Below are 23517 nucleotides of genomic sequence, written 5' to 3'. Positions count from 1 at the left end.
TTGATTTGGCGTTATAATGTATAAATACACTTGGCTTGACTTGAAGGGTGCAGTCTGTATTTCTTTTTGCAAGCAAGGGCTCAATGTGTGTGTGTGTGTGTGTGTGTGTGTGTGTGTGTGTGCGTGCGTGTGCGTGTGCGTGTGTGTGTGTGTGTGTGTGTGTGTCTTGGGACAAATTTTCTGCCTTCACAGCTACACACATGCTCACACGCACGGCTACACGCACGGCCACGGCCACACACACACACACACACACACACACACACACACACACACACACACACACACACACACACACACACACACACACACACACACACACACACACACACACACACACACACACACACACACACACACACACACACACACAAACTGCCAAGACAAACTGCCACAGGTCATTAGCTTTCTGCTGAAGTCACTTTACTTCATTACAACCCAAGGAGGATCTATTCTCAAGTGTCTCTTGTTCTCTGTCTCCCCCTTCAGGCAAATCAACATATTACACCAACACGTCCTGGAGGATGACTGATCAAGGCAAATGGCTATTTTCGTCTCTTTTTGCCTTTCTGCCTTGACAGAAATGACCTCTGGCCATATTTTTACAGCTTAACCACTTAAACCTTCTAGACTTAGTAAACTGGACCTGAGTTGGCTTTGTACCGCTTGTCACGGCCCGCTCCTCAACCTTTGGACTTTGACCATGTTTGTCAACTTGGACATTTATTTCCCTGTTATGTTGAGGTCTTTAGTCTTGTTTGACTGTGTTCTGTGTTTAGTATATTCTGTGTCTAGGTCTGAGTTCTGCTAGTCTGTTTATTCCTCAGGTGTTTCTTTTGTCTCATATTTTGTAGTGGTGTTCTTGTGCTCCCTGTCTACCCTTGTTTGCTATTACCTGTATTGTCTCTCCGCCCTGATGATTTATTTTGTTAACCCTAGTCACCTGTGTCCTCCTGTTTGCCCCAGCCTATCCCTGTGCTGTGTTGATTGCCAGTGGATTCACCTGTGTCCCGTTAGTGTCTATTTAGACTCCACTATGTGTTCAGATATTTGTTAGTTTGAGGTTACAGTCAGTGTGAGAGTAGAGTTTAGGTTGTGAGCCTTCTGTATTACCAGTTTGTGTGCTTGTTTATGTTTTTACAGCCTTGTTGGTTATTGAACTTTTTGAATTGAACCTTGCCTGCCTCCCCGTCCTGCATTTGGGTCCTATTCCACACTCATACCTGACACCGTTTCCCCCCCCAAATCTCTTCTCCCAATAGTAGATCTACAAGCTCACAATGCGTCATGTGATGCATTGTGAGCTTGCAGATCTGTTATTTTTGGCAAATTCTACCCCCATATGGATGCTGGGTTTCAAATGGTCAAGCTTTCACAAAAATGTTCCACCTGTAGCAGAGCTGAAGAGCGTTGTTAGTGAAATTGCCTACCCATCATCCAATTCAGAGCATGCTGTTTATGTTGTGTCTGTCTGTCTATCATGCTGGCAAACACAGGACTCTGAACAATTCACAGAGGAGATTCAGAGGTTGGGTGCACATCTTGTACCTGTATATAGGCCAGGTGCTAGACATCAAGGCAAGAATCAAGGAGAAGGTAAAACATCCGCACACTGGTTTAAAGCTCCCAAAATGTATTTTATTTAATGGCACAACGAAAACTCTGAATAAACCTGGCACAGTTGGCCTGTATATTGGATTTGTAACCAATAAACACAGAATAACACGACTACCACCACTACTGTATATCCATTCCACCAGCTCAAGGCTGAATTCAATAGTTGTAGTAGTCTGCTTTTAACCAACCTGATCTATACTTTTTTCTAGCCAATCAACAAAATGCAAAGATGCGAAGAAGTGGAAAGGGGTTCAAATCAAAGAGCCAAATCTATCTTCCATGTAGTTCCCAATGAAAATACTGATTCTTGCCTCAGTCCCACTCTAACATTTGTTCAGATAATACATGGAATTTTATTTAACAAAGATTAATGTGACCAAATGTTGTTTATAGCAGTGGTTCTCAAACATTTCATGTCAAGGAACCCCAAATTAATTTGTATTCGGCCACAGACTCCCGTCTGAAAACCCTTTGTGCCAGGGACCCCCATAAAATATTTTTGTTGCTGAAATGTTTAAAAAAATATGAAACATTTTCAAGACGTTTTGAAAATGGCAAACAGGCTCACAATGCGTCGCATCGGGATGCATTGCTATATTTTTTGGTGACACTGTAGTATGGTGAAGTAACCCAGGGCATTCATTTACAAAGAAAATCCATAAAAGTTGAAATATGGGGATGGTGTTTCTGTCCAACTACTAATTACAGAATAACACTACATCCATCCACCACCACTGTATCCATCCCTCCATCTCAGGGCTCAAACGTTTCCCTAGAAGTATTCCAAATTGTAAGATTGTAACCATTTTTTCAAACCCTTAATTATATAGAAAATCTGAAGAAACCTAAATTGGAATATACTTATTTTCCTCGGTTCTTGGGAGATTAGCTCGGCTGCCTCCAATGTCTTGATAGCCTCCAGCAACACCAACTGGAAGACAACAAACAACACAGATACACTAAAACACAACACACACACACACAAACCCTGGCGGAGGCCTGTACCCATCACTCCAACTCACAACATGAGTCCAAGACATTTGGCGGAAATTAAAGCAGCGGTTATTTCTATTGACCAGGCACAGCTGGGAACGAACAGTTGGCAGTGAGAGTGACATGATTTTTTTCTTTTTTAATCCCACTCCCAGTTTACTCAGGAGGCATGGCTGTCAAGGCTAGAGACTTTTAACTGACTGGCAATCAAAAATCCAATTGGTCCGTATGGGACAAATTAGCTCCCTGGGACACTTGAAGATTGCTTTTTGTCACATTTACAAATATGTGTCCTTCCTGTGGGAAGCACAGGTTATGGAAGGTGTAACTGTTTATCAAATGGAACAATTTATCTTGTTTGATGAGCATTTCCCAAATGACAGCATGTTTGCGTTGTATATAGTTAAATCCTCAGTCCAATGTATCCATGTGCAACTCTGAGGGCATACAAATGTGACCAAATGGTTATATTTGTATGCTCTCAGAGTTAAATTAACTCTGGGCATTTCAACAGGTACCGACATTTATACAGCAAATAATAATCCCTCAGGTATTGATAAAATACATTTTGAAATATAACATTCAAATCATGTGCCTATTTTTCCTGCATACACACAACACACTATTTTCTCTGCATCCCTAAAGAATACCAGTGCCAAGACCGAGGGATAAGTAACAGAAGGTGAGTTATCTCAAGTGAAATGAAGCCCAAAAGATGGCGGAAAGCTGTTATTTTCATTTTTAAGGTGCTGACAGAATCCAAACAGCATGCATGTGTGAGCAGGTTTGGTGGGGGCAACTGGGATGTTGTTGAATGATTATTTGGCATGCGTGGCCATTAGCATGGGCTCCCGGGAGGATTTGAGCATCATTTGCACATTGTCTCAGCAGATAAACATTACTGTCCAAACAAAAACACTCGTAGCTCGTTCTGTGGCCGACAGTCTTATGGCTATGGGTCTCTCACTGCTCAAAGGCCATAGCCAAACCTTTCTCACAGGTGAGTGAAGCCATAGTAACAACATAGATATGAGCACCAGAGTCAGTCAGCTGACAGAACGTCTTTTACATACAAATGTAATTGTTTTAAGCATACAGTAATGTTAGCTTAAATATGTTTATACAACAAACGTTTTATTATGACCCCTAGTGCTGCCTAGGGGAAAGACAGGGGAGTAACACAAACCAACCTGAAGATGCACAAACACAAACAAACATAACATACAAAAAAATATATTGCTAATAGCTAAATCACGTTACAAAAACAAATCAAAAGAAGCAAAAGGGAGGCACAAGAAGCCAGGGTGGCCATGCAAGGCCAGGTCAATAAACCAAACATCACACTACCTAAAAATAATTAATACAACAACTCAAACAATAGTAGAACTGACTAACAACAGGGGAACAAAAGAAATGTCAGCACACCACATAATTACCACATACTGTAATTACCACATAATTACACTCTAAGGGCACAGCCTACACAATACAGCCTACAGATACAGCATACAGGTACAAAATGTCAAGGGCATAAGGAGCTGTGGACTGGAGCTTCTCCCATGGCTTAGAATATGCTGCAGGCTGGCTGATTGCAACGAGGCCGAGGTCCACTGTCACTCTGGGGACTGAAAAAAAGAAAACCGAAGAAAACACACACTGTACAGACACAACCTGCAGCCCTATGACGTAACATACAGTAAGCATAAATGAATGGTGATGAGGACACGACGTCAAAGGTCATTCGGAAATGAAAACACCCTACAGCCAATCAAAATCATGGCCGTGGTATAATTTGATTGACCCCATTGAACTGAATATGTACTACTGTCTGTAACGTGGTTGAGTTTAATGCTGATGCATTTGTTGTGGAAGGTTTTGTTGTAAGGGACGTTTCCCCCCACAATGTCAAACTCATTCCTACGCCCCTGAGATAAAACCCATACCAGGGAAGCAACTCAAATCAGCCACGGAAGAATCTAGAAACAGGAATGTGGCATCATTCCAACTCTCCATGCAGGTTTGGTGCCCCTGCTGATGATGATGATGACTTGATAGAGGGACAAGCCCTCTCAGGAATAAATTAGCAAATTCCCGACTTGTCTGCCTGTTCAGGGAAAAGAAATGCTTTGGTACAACCTGCAGGGAATGGTTGGAATACATTGTTACTGAGTTTCATTCATGTGCAAGATTCTTTATATACATGTAGGCTTATGCCTAACACAATCTTTTCACAGATAAAAGGCTCAGCATGACACTTGAACAAGAGAGGCGTACTTGGTAGGCAAACGGTCTTCTCCAGTGTTTTGTGCTTAATGGAAAGAGGCAGTCATGCGGAAATTTAACAAATGTAGCAGCTCTACTGACCGGTGAGTCAGCACAGCCATATTCTATTATAAGCCACTTGATGTTGCCAATCACCATAGGTTTTTTGGTTGCAGAGTGCAGGCATAGGACTAATGGTCCACCGTAATGAGGTTAGAGGCAATGTTTGGTCCAAGCCATATGTCCTGCAGATTTTGAAAACCTGTGAGTGCGTCTTTAGTTTGGGTGTGACATTTGAGTTGAGTCATTAGTTACCTAACATTACAGTTTCTATAGAATGGTCAAATGATGTGGCTATTGCCAACACACACACACACACACACACACACACACACACACACACACACACACACACACACACACACACACACACACACACACACACACACACACACACACACACACACACACACACACACACACACACACACACACACACACACACAAACCCCCAACTTTCCAGGTCAAGCTGTCCTGAAACTATTATTCAGAGCTGTAGCTACAGTACTAGCACTGGCTGTCCACAAAGCCTCAGCTCAAAGTTACTTAATCAGACAGGGACATAACAATGGAGATTCAATTTGTCAGAGTCGAGACAGAGTCGAGTAAAACGGTACATTACGTGGATGGAAAGATAATATGCTCAATCACTGATGTTTTCTTGCTTTCAGAGTTGATGTATTGTGCATGTCATATTCTTTTGTTTTGTTATTACATTCGGTAGCTTGGCTTTCAGTGTGAGGTATTAGCTAGACATGGGAGCAAAGTGTAAAGAAGAGATGCTGAATAAGCTTGACAACATAAACGTCACCAACGACATTTCAACAAGAGCTTCGGTCAAAGAAAATGTCATGGAGATAATAAAATGCATCTTCATCTTTGAACGGCCTCTAATAACCATACAGTACCAGTTTAATTTGGACTTCCTCCAAAACGCTGAAAAAAACTTTAATGACTTTAATAATAAAGTCACAAGAGTCACTTTTATTATTAAATAAATTCATGACAATAGCCCACCTCTTTAATTCCAAGTGTCATACTCTTGGCAGTTTGTACCAAATTACGTGCTGTGTGTAAAGCTCTACGAGACTTTTAAGTTGCTAGGTATGATTCATCATTTTCTTCATCCTTTTCAGAACCTCTACTATACGTGGTGTAGTGTATAGTTTTACATACATGATCAAGTGGTGAAGGAGAGATTTACAGTGGTGTTATTTAGTTTGAGGAGCTGAAATTGTATACTTTGGAAAACAGCTCTGTGCTGTCTGTCATGACTCTACTCTAAAGAATTTGGAACCATGTTGTTGGAGTTATCATGCAGACCTGTTTGCTGCATTATTTGTATATGGATTCCCAAAATGCCTACGTATCACACCACACCACACCACACAGAACTACTACTAGTACTATTGTTGACACTTTCAGCACACTACCGTTGCACTAGACTATTTGCATTATGTTTATGGCTGGCACATTGGCCTTGTATGGTACATTGAAAATAGAGGGGACGGTAATAGTTTTTCCACTATTAGCGTCAGAAGTGCATGCTCTAGTCCTGTCTAAACCGTTTATTTTATCTCAAATTACTGTATTATTACTCTAATACAGCCATTGAACTGAATGAGTAAATGCCTGGAAAATTGTGCAATTAAAACTTTAGCTTGAAGATGGCTTTTAACGATACAGTAAATGTTCGCTAACGTTGATAAACATCTTCAGGTACATTCCCTGCCCGCAGGGTGTTGTGATGTGTCTGGTGCACTGCAGACTAATGCAGTGCAAGGTGCATGTTTACTAACTTGTTTACTAGCATTCTGCTTGCAAATTCAACTTCAGGTTGGTGCAACCCTCTCGCTTACAGCAAGTGACCTTTTGTGCTGAACAATAGCAGCTCTGTGTGGGTTGATAATAGTTACTTGCACAAACTTTTAATGTGTGGATGTTTTTGCAAGAGGTTAAAGGGCCAACTGGTTAATCTCTAATAGATGATGGGCATTGGGAATACGGTTGTGAAGGGTCAAACGGTCATCTTGTTCTAATAGGTGATGGCGATTGGGAACATGCATGTGAGGAGTCAAAGGGTCATCTTGTTCTAATAGTTGATAGCGGTAGGGATATGGTTGTGTAAGGTCAAAACGGTCATCTTGTTCTTCTAATAGGTGATGGCGATTGGGATCATGGTTTTGAGCAGTCAAATGGTCATCTTGTTCTAATAGTTGATAGCGGTAGGGATATGGTTGTGTAAGGTCAAAACGGTCATCTTGTTCTTCTAATAGGTGATGGCGATTGGGGACATAGGTCAACCCTTTTAGTAATGTTTTTAGTAATGTATGTGCTCTTTTTTTGTAATGTTGCTTGTTTTCTGTATGGGGACTACGGATGGGACTAATTAGCATTCTTGCTAAATCCGGCGTATTTACACTGCATTTTATGTGTGGTGTTCATTAATATGTCCCGTCCAAATAAACGTATAAATACACCTGCATGTGAGGAGTCAAAGGGTCATCTTGTTCTAATGAGATGAGGTGATATAATAGGGGTTGGGCATACCGTATATTGCAGCAGACTTTTATTTGAAATAGTTCTGTTTCTTTTTATACTGTCTCTAAGGAGGAATCTCTTGCAATTCTAAATCGATCGCAGCTCATTTAGCTTTAATGCAATGTTGATTAAAAACAGGATCTAGTCAATCCCTCTTGTTTGATTAGATCAGCTGGTTGCCAAGTCATTTGTATAAGCTGGAATGTTACAGTACATCGTTAAACCATCTTGTCCAGTGCAGCAAGGTACGTTCACATTTTAATCATGTGATTGGTGATTACAATGTTATTTTATCAATCAGTATCATAGAGTATATTAATACAATATAACTTGCTCTTCTATTGAGACATTTAGATCCTGTGTCTGGTTTGACACAACTGACTGAAGATCTAAATAAAAGCAAGCAGGTAGGCTCTATTAGCTCAATGGTTAAAAATGTAAGCACTTGCGCAGGACCCTGGGTTTAAATCCAAGGTATAACAGAGGGTATAGCTTTAATGTGGTAATCACTTTATTACAAGAAACTCATTTGCGTACTGACGCTAGGCTGAGGAGGATGGATAGGTCAGTCCTATCATTCCAATTTAGTTTAAATCAAGATCGAGGGAATGCTCATTATGGAAATAATTTCACTTGTTAGGTCAAATGTTGAATCAGATACTGCTGGTGGCTATATAGTAGTAGGTGGATTATATATCATTATCTTGGCTAACACATACGCACCAAATCGGGAGGACAACATATTTTGTTTCTCATGTACCAAAGACGCACACAAATCTTATTTTCTAAGGAGATTTTACAAGGCTGTATAGTCTGGAGGTGTTTGTGGAGGAGGAGGAGGAGGAGGAGGAGGAGGAGGAGGGGAAGTAGGAGGAATTGAACTCTATTCCGCAGCCACCCACTCCCCCCTCACTTCCTGCCTCACAGATATAAAGATATGAATGCTAAATAACTTTCTCAAACTCAACTGCAATACATAGAAAATCATCGTCATCGGACCCCAACTCCCTCACCCGTTCGACCCAAGACTTTTCACTCAATATTGATTGCTCCTCACTCCCTCCACCCACGTCCGCAACCTTGGCATCATTCTCGACCCCACCCCAACCAGGTCACCAAAACTGCCTTCTTCCAAGAACATTGCCCTCTCTGTCATTCTCTGCAGCTGAAACACTCATCCATGCTTTCATCAAATCCTGGCTCGACTATTGCAACAGTCCTCCATGGCACCACCTCCAAAGTCCTCAATAAACTCCAATATGTTCAGAACTCAGCTGCTCGCCTGCTCACCAGTACCCGCTTCAGAGACCATATTACACCAGTCCTCCACGACCTTCCGGTCAAACAAAGAATCCACTCCAAAATACTACTCACCACCTACTGCACTGAACAAATCTGGCTGTAATATTGGACTAAGATTTCATCTGGTTTTACTACTATTAAACATTTGTCATTAGAGAATTTGTCTTGTGGTCTTGCCTCGTCTTGCCTCGTTACATTATCTGAACGACTGAACCTATATCCAGATATTCTTCAAATCCAATTGTGAAACATTTGTCATAACCAAGTGAATATTTGCTGAGAATGACCACAACCAACAAATACAAAGGGACAGAGGTTATAGGACTTATAAAATTATGTTTATTACAACAGAAGAGGATCTCGGGATCATGGCCAAGAGTTAAAACATTTTTGGATCACTTAGATATCTGATCTGTGATCATATAATTATCTCAGCAAAGAGAACACATTATGTCAATAAGAAATATAAGTTTGATTAATCAAATAATATATTTAACACCCCAAATCCAAATCTGATCCATTCATAAGTTTTGAACTTTTGGGGGGATACAGCATGGCTCCAATGTGGATCACAGACTTCATGTGGCCGGCCTGTGACACCAGTCATCTATGACTTCAGTCATCAATGACATTCAGTCAGTATCTATGAAACGTGACTCAGAATTTGGGTAAGGTTTTAGCCTGATCAGAGCCTTCCATTATACAATTAAAGTTAAATATTTTATACTTTGGTGGACTACTGGTAGTGTGCACAAGAAATTTGGCATTGATTGGTCCAGCACGGTGCGAGATTAGCTCCGGACATACAGACACCGGACAGGCTTACACACAGAAAGACAGACCGACACTCTTCCAGACAACTCACCTCCGAAGAGCCATGCCATAAAAAGGGAAAAAACAAAGATCTAGAGATGACTAATGTCCAATCAATATCACCAACTTGCCCATCACCTCTGCTACCCAACAAACAGTATGTCCCCTGCAGTCCCAATGTTCTCATCTCCCAGGTGATAATGAGCACACCTGTTCTCAGTGATGTCCATACAGCCTACACTGTGTACCCTCACAGCTTGACCCCGCCTGGTGCTGAGAAGGAAAACATACTCTCTTTAACTGCAATTACTCTCTTGCAGATAAGGGCAGGGTAAGTGAGATTCTTTTAGTGAAAACAAAACGTTTTAAACGTTTAAACTCTATATTCTGATAGTAGTATAGACTAGAGTGTTTGTTCAGTAACAGGGGTCTCGCTGTCTCTCCAGCTCTTTAATAAACAGAAAATACATTTTCAGGTGGGTTGCACATTTTCAGCCAATCAGGAGAGAGTACCCATTTATTAGCTTAAATGTTATTAGTGCTACAGTTCCAATTTCGTCAGCTAATTTCTTTGTTTTTTTATTCCAATTAACTTACTTCCAATTAATCTTTTATTATGAATAAAATTGGTATCCCGACCACCTGTAAATGTGTTTTCTGTTTACCAAAGAGCTGGAGAGACATGCAAGGCAACTTCTGTTACTGAACATGCACTCTATTAGCTATGAGTAGCCTACTATCAGAATATAGAGCTATTTAATATATTTACAAAAAAATATCACTTACTCTACCTTTAAGTGCATGTCTATGCCGTTACGCAACACTTGTACGGAGATGTCACTTAACTTAAATTAGTGACTGAGCGTTGTATCCGTTGCCTGGCTGGTTGGTCGATTGAGGCACAGGCCAAATGGACTAAATTCTCATTACTGTGTATTGATTTTTTCTGCTGTTCTTAATCACTCCATTAGGTATTCTAATTAAATGTAGAAGGAAACAGACCAATAGAAAAAAACATACTCCACAACAGATACAATAATTATATAAATTCAACAACAAAATAACACAACCTAATAATAAAAGCCAATAATGCCCAACCCCCAGTTTCTGTTTACTAAAGAGCTGGAGAGACAGACCCCTGTTACTGAACGAACACTATAGCAATGATTGCTGATATACAGATTCTTTTTACCAAAGAAAATATCACTTACACTACCTTTAAAGGGATATTTCACTTTCAAAAAAACTTTTGGTCATTTTATCGTCTACTCAGGCTTTTGTGAACCCCCCAGACAGTTTTTAAGTTGCTCGATTCAGTATTTAGATATTTGATATTCATTTTATCAGACTTCCTTTCTATACAAACCCATTTTAACTTCAAACTCCATTTTAACCATGTTAGATTCATCAAAAACACCCGTCCTTGGTTCTGGTGACTCATACCGCCCCCCTAATACGTGAATGGACCGTGTTTTTTCAATTACTTTTTTCATTTATTTTTCATATTTGTTTTGGAAAATGAAAAAAATAAAATACAATACAAAATAAAATAAAATAAATGAAGAAAAAAAATCGGAAAAACACGTCCCCCTCACGCATTAGGAGAGCAGGGTGAGTCACCAGAACCAAGGATGGGTGTTTTCAGTGACCTATACTAAGCAATAATGTTTACATCCTCTATCATAGATATACAAGTTTCAATACCTGGACTGAAAATGGAATTATACCTCATTAAAGAACTTGAATACTGATTGTAATTGTCTCCGCCAGGCCGAAAGGCATGGCGAGAGAGTATGTTTTGCACCCTGTCCGTCCGTGTGTCCGTGTGTGTGTGTGTGTGTGTGTGTCTGTGAACAGCTAATCTCTGGCACCGTTGGCCCAGTCGCTGCAAAACTGAGCACACACACTCCCTGGATGCCAAAGCCGAACCTCTGCACTGATTTTTTCTGATTGGCCTGTTATAGCGCCACCTGGAGGCCGATTTGTGCAAAACACATTTTTGGACAGTACTCCTACGGATTATGGCCAAAAATCCTGCAAATCGGTACACAGTATCTCTATAGTCATTAAAAGAAACGGCTAATTTCAGATTTTTCATATTTCATCCTGATTGGCAAAAATTGCCTTTCAAAGTTTGCAGGAGTACTTTGTTTCGAACAAAATGCCTCAAATCATGAACACAGCATGCAATTTCCGTGAAAATTTGCACACACATTTCAATTAGGCCGAGGAAGAAATGCCATTTGAAAATGTTCAAATCGGCCTCATGGTGGCGCTGTAACAGGCCGATTCGTGTTTGTACCTATAACTGCACCGATCAGTGTAAAACTTTGTAAGCACACTCTCTAGAGGCCAAGGAAAAACCTTTGTCCTGCATTTTTCACATTTGCCTTTTATAGCGCCACCAGGAGGCAGACTTATGTAAAACACATTTTTTTATATTAAGCCTTCAGATTTTATCCAAATTTCACGCAAATCGGTACACATGATCTCTATAGTCATGTGATCAAGACGGATCTGTTTGATTTTTCATATTCCATCCTGATTGGCTAACATTGACATGTAATGTTTGCAGGAGTGGCCCGTTTTGAACAAAATGCCGCAAATCATGAACGATTGCGGTGAAACTTTGAATGCACATTTGCACTACGTTGAGGAACAAATGCCACCCTTTTAACATTGGCCTGTTATAGCGCCACCAGCAGGTCAAATTTAGCAAAACACATTTTTAGAACAAAATGCCTCTAATCATGCATGCAGTGTCCGATTGCCGTGCACGGCCTAGGAATAAATGGCACCCTTTTCACATTGGCCTATTATAGCGCCACCAGGAGGCCAAAATAACCTACCTGACCTGGCGGAGACCTGTGCTCCGAGGAGCACTTTTTCTAGTTGTATGTCTTTTGAGCAACAAAAGTTGAATGTCCCTCATTGTCCCTGCTACAGATTCTTGCAGTTATGCAATTTCTTATCTTCATGGTCCACCTATTTTCCAACTCAACCACGCAGCACATTAGACATTCTAGAGCTTAATCCGAGTTCAAAAGGGATAATTGGCACAGCATATTCCTTCCTCACAATTTGGAAAAAAAAGAAGAGAAATCAAAGGCAAGAGGATCTGAATATGCAGAATGCCATACAGGCATACAGCAGATCGAATTATGCAGAATGCCATACAGGCATACAGTAGATTGAATATGCAAAATGCCATGGTTAAACAGATTCTTTCTCAATCTGTTTAACCATGAACATGTCCCTATTCTGGCATGTCATAATAGGTGAACATTCAGCGAGAATAGGTGAACATTCTGTGAAAATAGTACCCTCACAACACGTCAATGGATGCTACCAGACCAGGGTCCTACTTTCCTACTTTCATGAAATGTTTGGGTTTTCATTTTTATTTTTTGTCTTTCATTTGTTTATTGTTATTTTATTCTCTCTCTCTGTTGTAATTGTGGTGCAGTGGAGTGAGGCCCTGGAGCGGGACATGGTGGTGGTTGGAGCTGTGAATGGTGTGTTGTGTTATAATACTCTAATCTGATGGGTAGTTTGCCATCAAACTTACTGCGTGGGTTCATGCTGCCTGAAGAATGCCCCCTAACCATTTGAGTGACCCCCATGCAAGGGCTCCGATACTGTGGGTGCCTCGGGGCTAAAGCACCCACTGCTTTAGTAAATTATCCGGCCAAAACCCGCAAAATTGGCCGCTGCATGTGTGCCAGGTTGCGCGCGCGTGCATGTGTGCCAGGTTGGGCACCCACTAGAGCTTATAAATATCGTCGCCCCTGCCCCCATGACCTTTCCTCTAGCACCACCCTCAGGCCAGAATGTCAGCTTTGCACACAAGCTGATTTTACAGAGGTCTCAGAAAGCATCACTGGTGGTCACATTACACAGATGTCATGATTACCAATGCTATTGTCTTCAATCTCCTGCCAATTATGAATACATTTAAAAGATAATGGAAAGTGTCCCCAATGATATGCATAGGTTTGGTTTGAGATATTTAATATGACAAACAAATTGAGCAATACTAAACATAATAACAGTATTACATCTTCACAGCGTCACATTATGGTCACATTAGATACAACATGGCACTTAATGTAATACAAACACTGGAAAACACAAGCAAACTAAAATGTTTCATTGCATTCTCTGTCTGCTCAAATCATGTACAGCAATATATTAGCTCGGCTTGATATTGAAACTAGATTAAACCTTAAAATAAAAAAGGCATTCTCTTTATTTGTGCATTGGTTTGCATACTTGTATGTGTGAGTAATTGAAACTGAATAACCAATTCTCTCCATCTTCCTCTCTTACATTGAAAGTGCACAGGCATTCAAATAATGACCGAACAATGTGTTAAATAAAATGTCTGCTGTTAATTATGTTGCTGTCAATATTGATAACCATATCACTCCACATGGAATAAGCACAGCACATAGGTATAATCATATAGAAAGGCTACATGGACATATAATCTGCACTCAAAATTAGGTTCAGTACGTTTACCTCTGATGTATTATAATCAATGCACCTTTCTCCAGTATTTGACAAAGTTTTATGTTGCTGACAAACCTTGCGTGACGCGGAGTGAAAGAGATAGGCCTACATTTGATTTTCAAACTAAACTAAACTATTCTAACTCCATTCTATAAACTCTATTACAGTAAAAGGAAGTCCATGAAGTTGCAGTCAAAAAGCGGCACCCTAGCCACACTCAGATGAAGTTAAAACTCCTTTATTGTAGCAGGGACACCAATGCAAATGTATCTTCATCAGGGGTGAATGAAGACTATTGTGCCCCTTATTTGACTGCTACTTCATATATGGGACGTCACTGCTTTTTACTAGTTGATATTGAACCACTTAGAGCACCTGATTAATTGGTTTACTCAACAGTACCGTACTATAATTATTATTTTACTTAGTGCAGCACTCTTCTTTTCTCCCCTAATTTTCTAAAAGGTAATTTAAATGAAAAGAAAGCCACAGCACTTTTATTGGCAAAGAATTCCTTTATTGATCTATGCTTCAGCAAAATTGCCTTATTCTTGGGTACTGGTCCGGATATGGCTTTTAATGGTTTTAACCATGGACATGAAAAGTGTCTAGACTTTCTTTACTTCAAAATTGACAAGGATGAACTCAGGTATCCTTCCAATTAAAAGGAACTTTTAATATAACCCAAATGCCTTTATGATATAGGACTGACTGTGTATGTTATCTATGTTATTATTGGTTTAGTTCTTTTTTTAATAATAGCCAGAACATTTTAATGATGCACTGAATCTAGGTATTTTGCCGCTGTGCATGGAAATAAGGTATATGTTTATAATATTGCATTTCACATCACAGTTCTAATATTAACTGAAATAATACTTAGTCTTTCCTAATGTGCAACCCTACGGTACTTGTTGACATTTCCAATCTACACATCAATAGTCAAGCACACGAAAACACACGCTTGTCTGTGAATGCATGAATGTTTGCGTGTGGAGCTCAAAAGATAAGTAAACATTCTCTATACTTGACTGGCCCTCACCCCTATCTCGGGCTGTTTGCAGAGACAGATCCATTCATCTGGAACCTAGCTCTGCCTGGCTTGACACTTTCATCAAAACAGAAATGCCAACCATGTTAACCCTACATTAGCTGAACTGGCAGTTTCATAGCTGGCTTTATATGGGGAAATCATGAGGGCTGTACAGGTTAAAGATTTTTTACATTTCCAGGTAGGCCTACTTTTCCTTTATTTAGATTGTGGTTCTTTTCATGTGGCACTAGGAACACCCTTAGTCATACGGTACATATTTTCCATTCAAAAGTCACCAGAAAGTGTCACCAGTCACATGTTATCCAGGTGAGTATTTACAGGAACACTAACTCTCGCAATTAGTAAATACAAAGTATTGCACAAATTTAGCAAGACATGAATACGTCCATTGTTTTCAATTATCTACAGCCATTTTTTAAGCTATTCAAATAAATTCATTCAAATTGCAACAACTATGAATCTACAGAATGGGAATCCAGGAACAGGTTTAGTACACCCTGATAGGACACACATGAACACAATGGACAATCAATACAGGTGTAACACATGACTTCGAAGGTGGGAGAGTGACATCTGCTGGACAGGTAGCAGCAGCACAGCCGTGACACAAATCACTTGCATGTTCATTTCCCATGACTGTTTCTTTATGTTATATTACTTGCACTGTTTTCTGAAGTGCTGCTCATCACATGAACATGTACATATACAAAGTCTTGTTCTTAAAAATCAATTTGCCACGTTATTGTTGTTGTTGCCTTCCTCTGCAGCGAATTTGATTTCAGCGTTAGCCGTCCTGGAGGCCGTGCTGCCGTCTCTGACCTTGTGCTTGAACAGGAATGGGAAGGTCTTCTTGAAGGACTTGCGGAAGCTGGCTCCCATGAAGCCGTAGACTATTGGGTTGACAGAGGAGTTGGCGTAGGACATGCAGTTGGCCCATGTCTTGATCTTATAGGTGGCGTAGTTGGGCCGGTAGTTGGGATAGAAGGACTGGAAGAGGATGAAGAACTGAATGGGACCCCAGCAGACCGTGAAGAGAAGCACAATCACCACCACCATCTTGGAGACCTTCTTCCTGATGCTGATGGTCCTCTCGGACAGCAGGTTCACCTGGGAAGGAGAGGAGGTCTTAAAAACGTGCTTTGATTGATTGATTGATTGATTGAATACTTTATTAAAGGGATTGTTGGCAACATTAAGCCTAAATTTGAAAAATATCTGTATATATATATTTAGATTTTTTTCCCCTCTATCAGCCACTATATAATGATGCTGGGGTGTTTCCCTGTATTGAAACACAGTCCTCTTTCTGAAATCGTATTTTCCCTACTGTTTATGTTTGTAGCGGGCCGTAAATTAACGCACGCATGTGCACATCCGTGCGCGTCCGTGTCCGTGTGAACTTTTTACTTTCGGTTTGAAAACGCTCTCAAACTTCGTTTTTGAGGCACATAATTTACTTTTCAGATAGCGTTTGGATAGAATTTAGTTGTTTAACTTCATATATGTGGTCAATTTGTCATGAAAGAGCCTATTTAAAAATAAAAATTCAGAGAACCGGCAGGGGTGGGCAGTTCCGCGAATTGTATCCGAATAAAGTAACCTATATTCGGCATGGCCCGTTTAGAAGTCCCCTTAACTCTATGGAAGTCCTCCCTACGTCACCCCCTGGTGGTCGGGGAAACGAACTGCTGGAGTTCTTTTCTTTGTTTATCTCTGAATCGCCTACAATCCCTTTAACAGTTTGCAGATTGTACAGAGGTACGATTACTTATAATTATTCATAATCATTAATAATTATTAGTATGACGTAATATCAGATCTACATTCAACGAATAAAGTAAGTAAGTAAGTAAATACGTAAGTAAATAGCCTCATAGGCTCCCAAGCCATGTGGCCCATAGGTCTCTTGTTTCCTTAGTGTGAGGCAGCTTGATGTACAAGTACAACCCCTGGACATGATGCTAGTATGCATGACACAGACACAGGCATTTTTTAAAAATCGTGACAATTTTGTGCAAATCTTTGAATATATATATATTTTTAAAGCAAACATTTGTAACTCAAACCTTTGATTCTGGGGAGCTCTGGAACAAAATATTTTTGATATATTTTGTATATTTTGTATATTTTTCATACTTTTTATATTTTTTATATTTTTTATATTTTTTATATTTTTATATTTTTTATATTTTTTATATTTTTTATATTTTTTATATTATTTATATTTTTTATATTTTTTATATTTTTTATGTAATGGGTCTTAATGGGTTAAGAAGGCCAAGAAACGTCTCTTCTTCCTTAGGACACAGAACCTGCTCATCAACTTCTACCGCTCGAGAGTATCCTGTAGTGATGTGCGGGTCGGGTTTTTTCATGACCCGCCCCGCCACGGAACCCAACCCGCCTCAGCCCGCCCCGCGAACCCATATACTGTATAAATCTATGGCTCAACCTGCCCCACGACCTGCGGTGGGGAAAAAAAGATAATCATCATCATAATAGCTCAGATTTATATAGCGCTCTTTTAAGTACCCAAAGTCGCTTTAAATGTCTACACTAGCACAACATTGTCATGGGCTAAATAAACAAGCATGTTGTTCAAAACATTTCTTTTTTTTTTTTTTTTTTTTTTGAGCGGCTGACCCGCTCACCCGCAACCCGCATAATTGCCTCTGAAATCCTGACTCGACCACCCGCGCCGCGGGTTAACCTGCGGGACCCGTGGGTTACGGGTCGGCCCGCTCATCACTAGTATCCTGACTTATGCTTGCACAGTCTGGTATACTCCAGCTGCACTGATGCAGAGAGAAAAGACCTGCAGCGGGTGCTTGAGACAGTGCAGTGGATCATCGGCTCTCCACTACCACGCCTGAGTGATATCCACTCTAGCCGTATCCCCTAATGGGCCTCAAAGATCTTCAGGGACCCCTTACAGCCTGGATACCACCTGTTCGAGACCCTTCCATCAGGCAGGCTGAGAGCCATGCAGGCTATAGGACCAAGAGGCTGTCAAACAGCTGTTTCCCAAAAGCTGTGAAAGCACTGTTGGATTCATAACTCCATACACACGCAAATACACACACACACACACACACACACACACACACACACACACACACACACACACACACACACACACACACACACACACACACACACACACACACACACACACACACACACACACACACACACACACACACACACACACACACACACATTCTCTCCATATGCGTCAGGACTAACGGACTGGAAAACAACAGCTTCCCAAGAACTGTGACAGCATTCAACCTCATTCTCCCCCAAATACGCATATGTTCTCTATGTTTATGATGCCATATTGGGCAAGTGCAAAATCGCATCTAGTGGATGGTTCCCTGTGGTCTTCCTTTATTTTAAGATTTCAAGATTTATATTTTTAGATGTATTACTTTATGGATGTTTGTATTTGACAACAGACTATGATGACTTGACTATGATGGACTAACAGTTAAAGGCATCATTTTGCTATTTGTTTTTAAGTGGATGCACTTAACAAAATGTTGTTGTATGTTCCATGCAGTGACAATAAACTTAACTTATCTGTGATGTTTAGCCAACTCAGCTATTCAGATAAGTTCTGTAATGTATTAATGACTATGGAGAGAAATGTTTACAAATTCTCTATGTTTATCTATGATGTGGCTAAAGCTATTGATGGCAATATGATATATCACTTAAGCCCTATTTCATATTTCCAAAAATGTACAAAAACAAAAAATAGAGAAAATAAAGAATAACTGATTATAGCGGTTGAACACTTGCTTACCTGGTAGTTGTTATCGACTGGCTCTACAGTGGGCTGGCCCACTCTCTTCACCATGAGTGCGTAGCAGAAGGAGATGGTGAGGACAGGCAGCAGGTAGGCAGCTATGAACTGGTAGAGGATGAACGCTCTCTCGTGGGCCTTGGAGGGGAACCTCTCCACGCAGTACTGCTGGGGGCCGTACCAGTTGCCCTCCTCAATGCGCTGGTACATGAAGATAGGTGTGGACAGGATGAAGGAGCCTGGGTAGGACAATTACTGAATTAGTTGAAACTTGAATAATTGTTATGATGTATGTATTCTTTATTCTTTGAGACACACACATACAGTATTGGTATTTGAAGGTGTAAACAAGTTGACCAATGCAGATATCAGCATTTGTGAGATGGATCGGTTACAGTGTTTAATATGGACACACGCTTCTGTCCTATAGTACTAAACTATGGTTAAGTATTGTAGTGCAGGGACCTGCAACAACCACCATCTTCTGAAAAAGGAAGACGGGACGTCCAAATATTCATTTTGCTCAACTTCCCGATCCATGAAAAGGAGCCAAATACACCCAAGAAGCACCTCTGTTTGCAAAGGTGCAAACAAGTCAGGTGACAACAGCTCTCACCAACTGAAAGGAAGAGCAATGTTGTATTTATAGACAATTCCATATGAGAGCCAAACAGTAGTAACTATGGCATTCTCTGTAAGTTTCCAAGACATATGCAAGATAGAGCGCATGTATGAGTCCGAGAAATAATAATAATATTTGGAAAAATAAGGTGCTGATCATCTGAGCATGTGGCTGAAGAGTTCTAATTTATGAAATGGGAATGTAGTTTACAATTACACACACATTCAGATTATCTTGTACATTTCTGTTTCACAGCCCGCCTGCGTGTGGTATATGTTCAGTTTTTGAATCATACTCACAGCATAGGAACAATTTCACAATGAAAACCCATTTGTTGAATGAAATCATAACAAATAGAGTAGCCTATAGCTAACCAATCCAGATGCAGACGCTGACGATCATGGCGACTCTTGGTGTGCGGTGGCGGAGGGACTTGAGCGGGTAGACGGTGACGTAACAGCGGTCTCCACTCATGGCAGTCAGGGTGATGCAGGTGGCTTGCACTGTCATCTACAGGAAGGAAGAGCACACACACGCACGCACACGCACGCACACACACGCACGCACGCACGCACGCACGCACGCACGCACGCACGCACGCACGCACGCACGCACGCACGCACGCACACACCCACGCACGCATGCACGTGCGCACACACACACACACACACACACACACACACACACACACACACACACACACACACACACACACACACACACACACACACACACACACACACACACACACACACACACACACACACAGGATAAAAGACTACTTGACCACTGTCATGTCACTGAATGCCCCTGATCTGCACTGTTAAGTTTTTAAATGGGTTTTGTGGTTTTGGCCAGGACCCCCTTTTAAAAGAGATTTTGAATCTCAATGGGACTACTCCTGGTAAAATAAAGGTGAACAAAAGCAAAACAAAACAAAGAACAGTGAGCCAAAGCACAGCGAGGCTGCCTGCAGCTGGAGTGAAACTGTTCAATGAATGTTTTCTAAGATCAAGGTCGGAATAACTGTAAGAGACTGTACGTAGTAACTGTGAGTAGAAAATATACTTTAGATGTGGAGAACTTTCATTCCACTTACGCAGGAACGATGCATACTCTAAGCAGCTACTTAATACTCAAGAGAAATGGCCTTTTCTGCCAATTCTACGATATTTCTGAGGTCTCATTAACGTGATTGTGTTTGAAGCACATGGGTTGAATGAGAGTGCCTGCATGCGCGCGCGTGTGTGCGTGTGTGTGTGTGTGTGTGTGTGTGTGTGTGTGTGTGTATGTGTGTGTGTGTGTGTGTGTGTGTGTGTGTGTGTGTGTGTGTGTTTCTGTGTGTGTGTTTCTGTGTGTGTGGGGGGGTGTGTGTGCGTGACGTGACTGTGTGCGTGACTGTGTGCGTGACGGTGTGTGTGTGTGTGTGTGTGTGTGTGTGTGTGTGTGTGTGTGTGTGTGTGTATGTGTCTGTGTGTGTGTGTGTGTGTGTGTGTGTGTGTGTGTGTGTGTGTGTGTGTGTGTGTGTGTGTGTGTGTGTGTGTGTGTGTGTGTGTGTGTGTGTGAGACAGAGAGCTCTCTGACAGAGAGAGAGACAGAGACACAGAGAGAGAAAGAGAGAGCAAGAGACAGGAGAGAGAGCCAGAGAGTGAAATGAAGGAGAGAGCCAAAGTAAGCTTACTGAGGAGTTGGAAGGAGAGAAGTGCAGAGCTGTGAAGGGTTGGTAATAGCTTTGAGATAGCATTTACTAATTAACATATGAACACAGAATCCCATTACATTTCTAATTAGGGTGAAGAATGCTGAATTCAATTAATCTACCCACAGCGCCACATCAACAGAATGCAGTTCATACCGGTTTACATTTGAAATTGATGGTGCAACTCGCCATCACGTGTTTCTCCCCCCACTTAAATTGAACTGGGGTCAAAAACTAAGACCTTGCCACGATAATAACCTTCACCGACCTCCGCAAAGCCTTTGACTCAGTCCACAGGGGAAAGATTGTGGACATACTCAGCGTATATAATGGATAGTGTTGAAGCTTCAAACTTGTGAAAGCAGTGCATGGTGACCTCGGCCCCCGCGAGGTCACCATGCCCGACCATACCACTGAGGTGACATCTTGAAAGGAGCACTGCAGGGCAACGCCATACCTCTTCATCGTCATACTTGACTATGTGCTCGTCGCACTGAGCAGAGCCATTGTTGGGAGAGAGGAATTGCTATGCTTCACCCTTGTCCCACAGAAGCGTCGGCAAGTGCCACCAGTGAATATCACTGATCTGGACTTTGCTGATGGTCTCAGTGAAACTTCTACTGTCAGTAGTCATGAGAGAATATAAGACAATTGTCCACTCGACCGCACCAGAGGCAGGACCATGGACATCGACCTTTACGATGGCATTCTGAGAGTGACAGACAAGATCAAGGAGTGTCGTCTGAAACTTGCTGGCCAATGTGTGTCCAACACCTGAGCTGGCTGTCTGCCCACCTACTGTATACTGTGGGAGCGCAAGTGGTGCACTGCCTCGAGGGGGAGAAGAAGGCCACGACCATATGTAGACCAGCGGGTGTCACAGTTGAGGGATTTTGCCTGTCAATCATCGCCTCATCGCCTCTGCTCCCCCCCCCAAAGGAAAGGATAGGGGAGGGGAGGGGCGGGGAGGAGAGGGGCGGGATTAAGTGACTATGACATCAAAGTCAAGGGGCCAATCCCAGATTACTTTTCAACCTAATTATTCAAAAAATCCCAGACCACAGAAAATCCACTGAATGTTCAAAGTTCAGTTTTTTGGGGTGTAATTGATAAAAAAAACCCAAAAAACATAAAAAAGTGAAAATGAAAGTCATGGAACCTTTAATTAAAGCATAAAATAAGAGAGTAAATGTTACTATGAGACTTTTCAAATGATTATATATTGTAAAAGCTATTCTGATGAAAAACAAATAACCCTTATTTTATTCCACAAAATGCTTTGTATGTGATGTTTTTGGCCAACGTCAGACATTGATAGCAGTTCTGTTTGTAGTCATTAAAGTAGTCCCTCTGACGGACAATTATGTGCTTGGACCTAAACAGCCATTATCTCAGAGTCTTTTCTTATTCCGTGCACGACATGAACACAGTTACACTGTTTTTCAAAGGGATTCTTATTTATTACAAGGGTCATGCTGTGTGGTGCATGCTGGGCCATATTCCTTTGAAACAGCCCAACAAAATGAATGTGCCCAACAGAAAAGGACCCCATTTAGCTCTGTATCTGTCAATGCACTTCTTCAGCTTCTGTTTCTCTCTTTCATCTCTTACCACTCACCACTCTCACCACTCCCCCCCCCTCCCCCCTCTCTCTCTCTCTCTCTCTCTCTCTCTCTCTCTCTCATATGACGTCAGTACCCATCTCATGACGTCAGTACCCAGTGATTCAAATTGATGACAGAAGCTATAATCAGGCCACTGGTAATTATGGAGGTGGGAACAATGCTGAGTAGATGATTGAGCTATATGTATTTTAGCATGAACTGGCCAGAAGCTATGGGTTATGTTGAGGTGAAATATGTTGTCCTCCATTGTCTAAATAAGATATTTACCATCTGTGGTGAGCAATCCATTTCCCTCACTTCAATGTCCTATGAGCTCAATGAAAAAAAGATTAAAATCTTTGAAGTTGGTTTGAATGTAGTGCACTGTATTTCAGGCCATGCAGAGAAATATTAAATATTCATTAAAAAAAAATCATTGAATTAAATATTAAACAACAATCATTGACTGACTGACTGGCTCGCTCGCTCACTCACTCACTCACTCACTCACTCACTCACTCACTCACTCACTCACTCACTCACTCACTCCACATGCACGTGCGCACATGACAATAATTTCCTCATGAATATTCAGATTGAGCATACACACATATGGATAATATTTAGAAG

The 23517-nt window shown here is 41.2% G+C and overlaps 1 protein-coding gene across 1 annotated transcript in view; it reads right to left on the bottom strand.

Annotated features, from left to right (window-relative positions):
- Window positions 1–15880: 15880 nt before the first annotated feature.
- Window positions 15881–23517, bottom strand: part of kiss1ra (KISS1 receptor a) — a gene marked incomplete at both ends in the record, with an annotated part of 43987 nt that continues 36350 nt past the window's right edge. Inside the window, 3 exons of the mRNA XM_080439865.1 lie at window positions 15881–16261; window positions 18963–19201; window positions 19959–20094. Of these exons, the coding sequence (XP_080295991.1) occupies window positions 15881–16261; window positions 18963–19201; window positions 19959–20094 (756 nt within the window). The remainder of the gene's footprint in view (window positions 16262–18962; window positions 19202–19958; window positions 20095–23517) is intronic.

This window comes from Gymnoscopelus braueri, assembly GCF_963280865.1.
Source record: "Gymnoscopelus braueri genome assembly, chromosome: 10".
In the NCBI taxonomy this organism is placed as follows: Eukaryota; Metazoa; Chordata; class Actinopteri; order Myctophiformes; family Myctophidae; genus Gymnoscopelus; species Gymnoscopelus braueri.
Note: the sequence above shows the minus strand (reverse complement) of the source record. Positions and strands in the feature narration are given on the sequence as shown.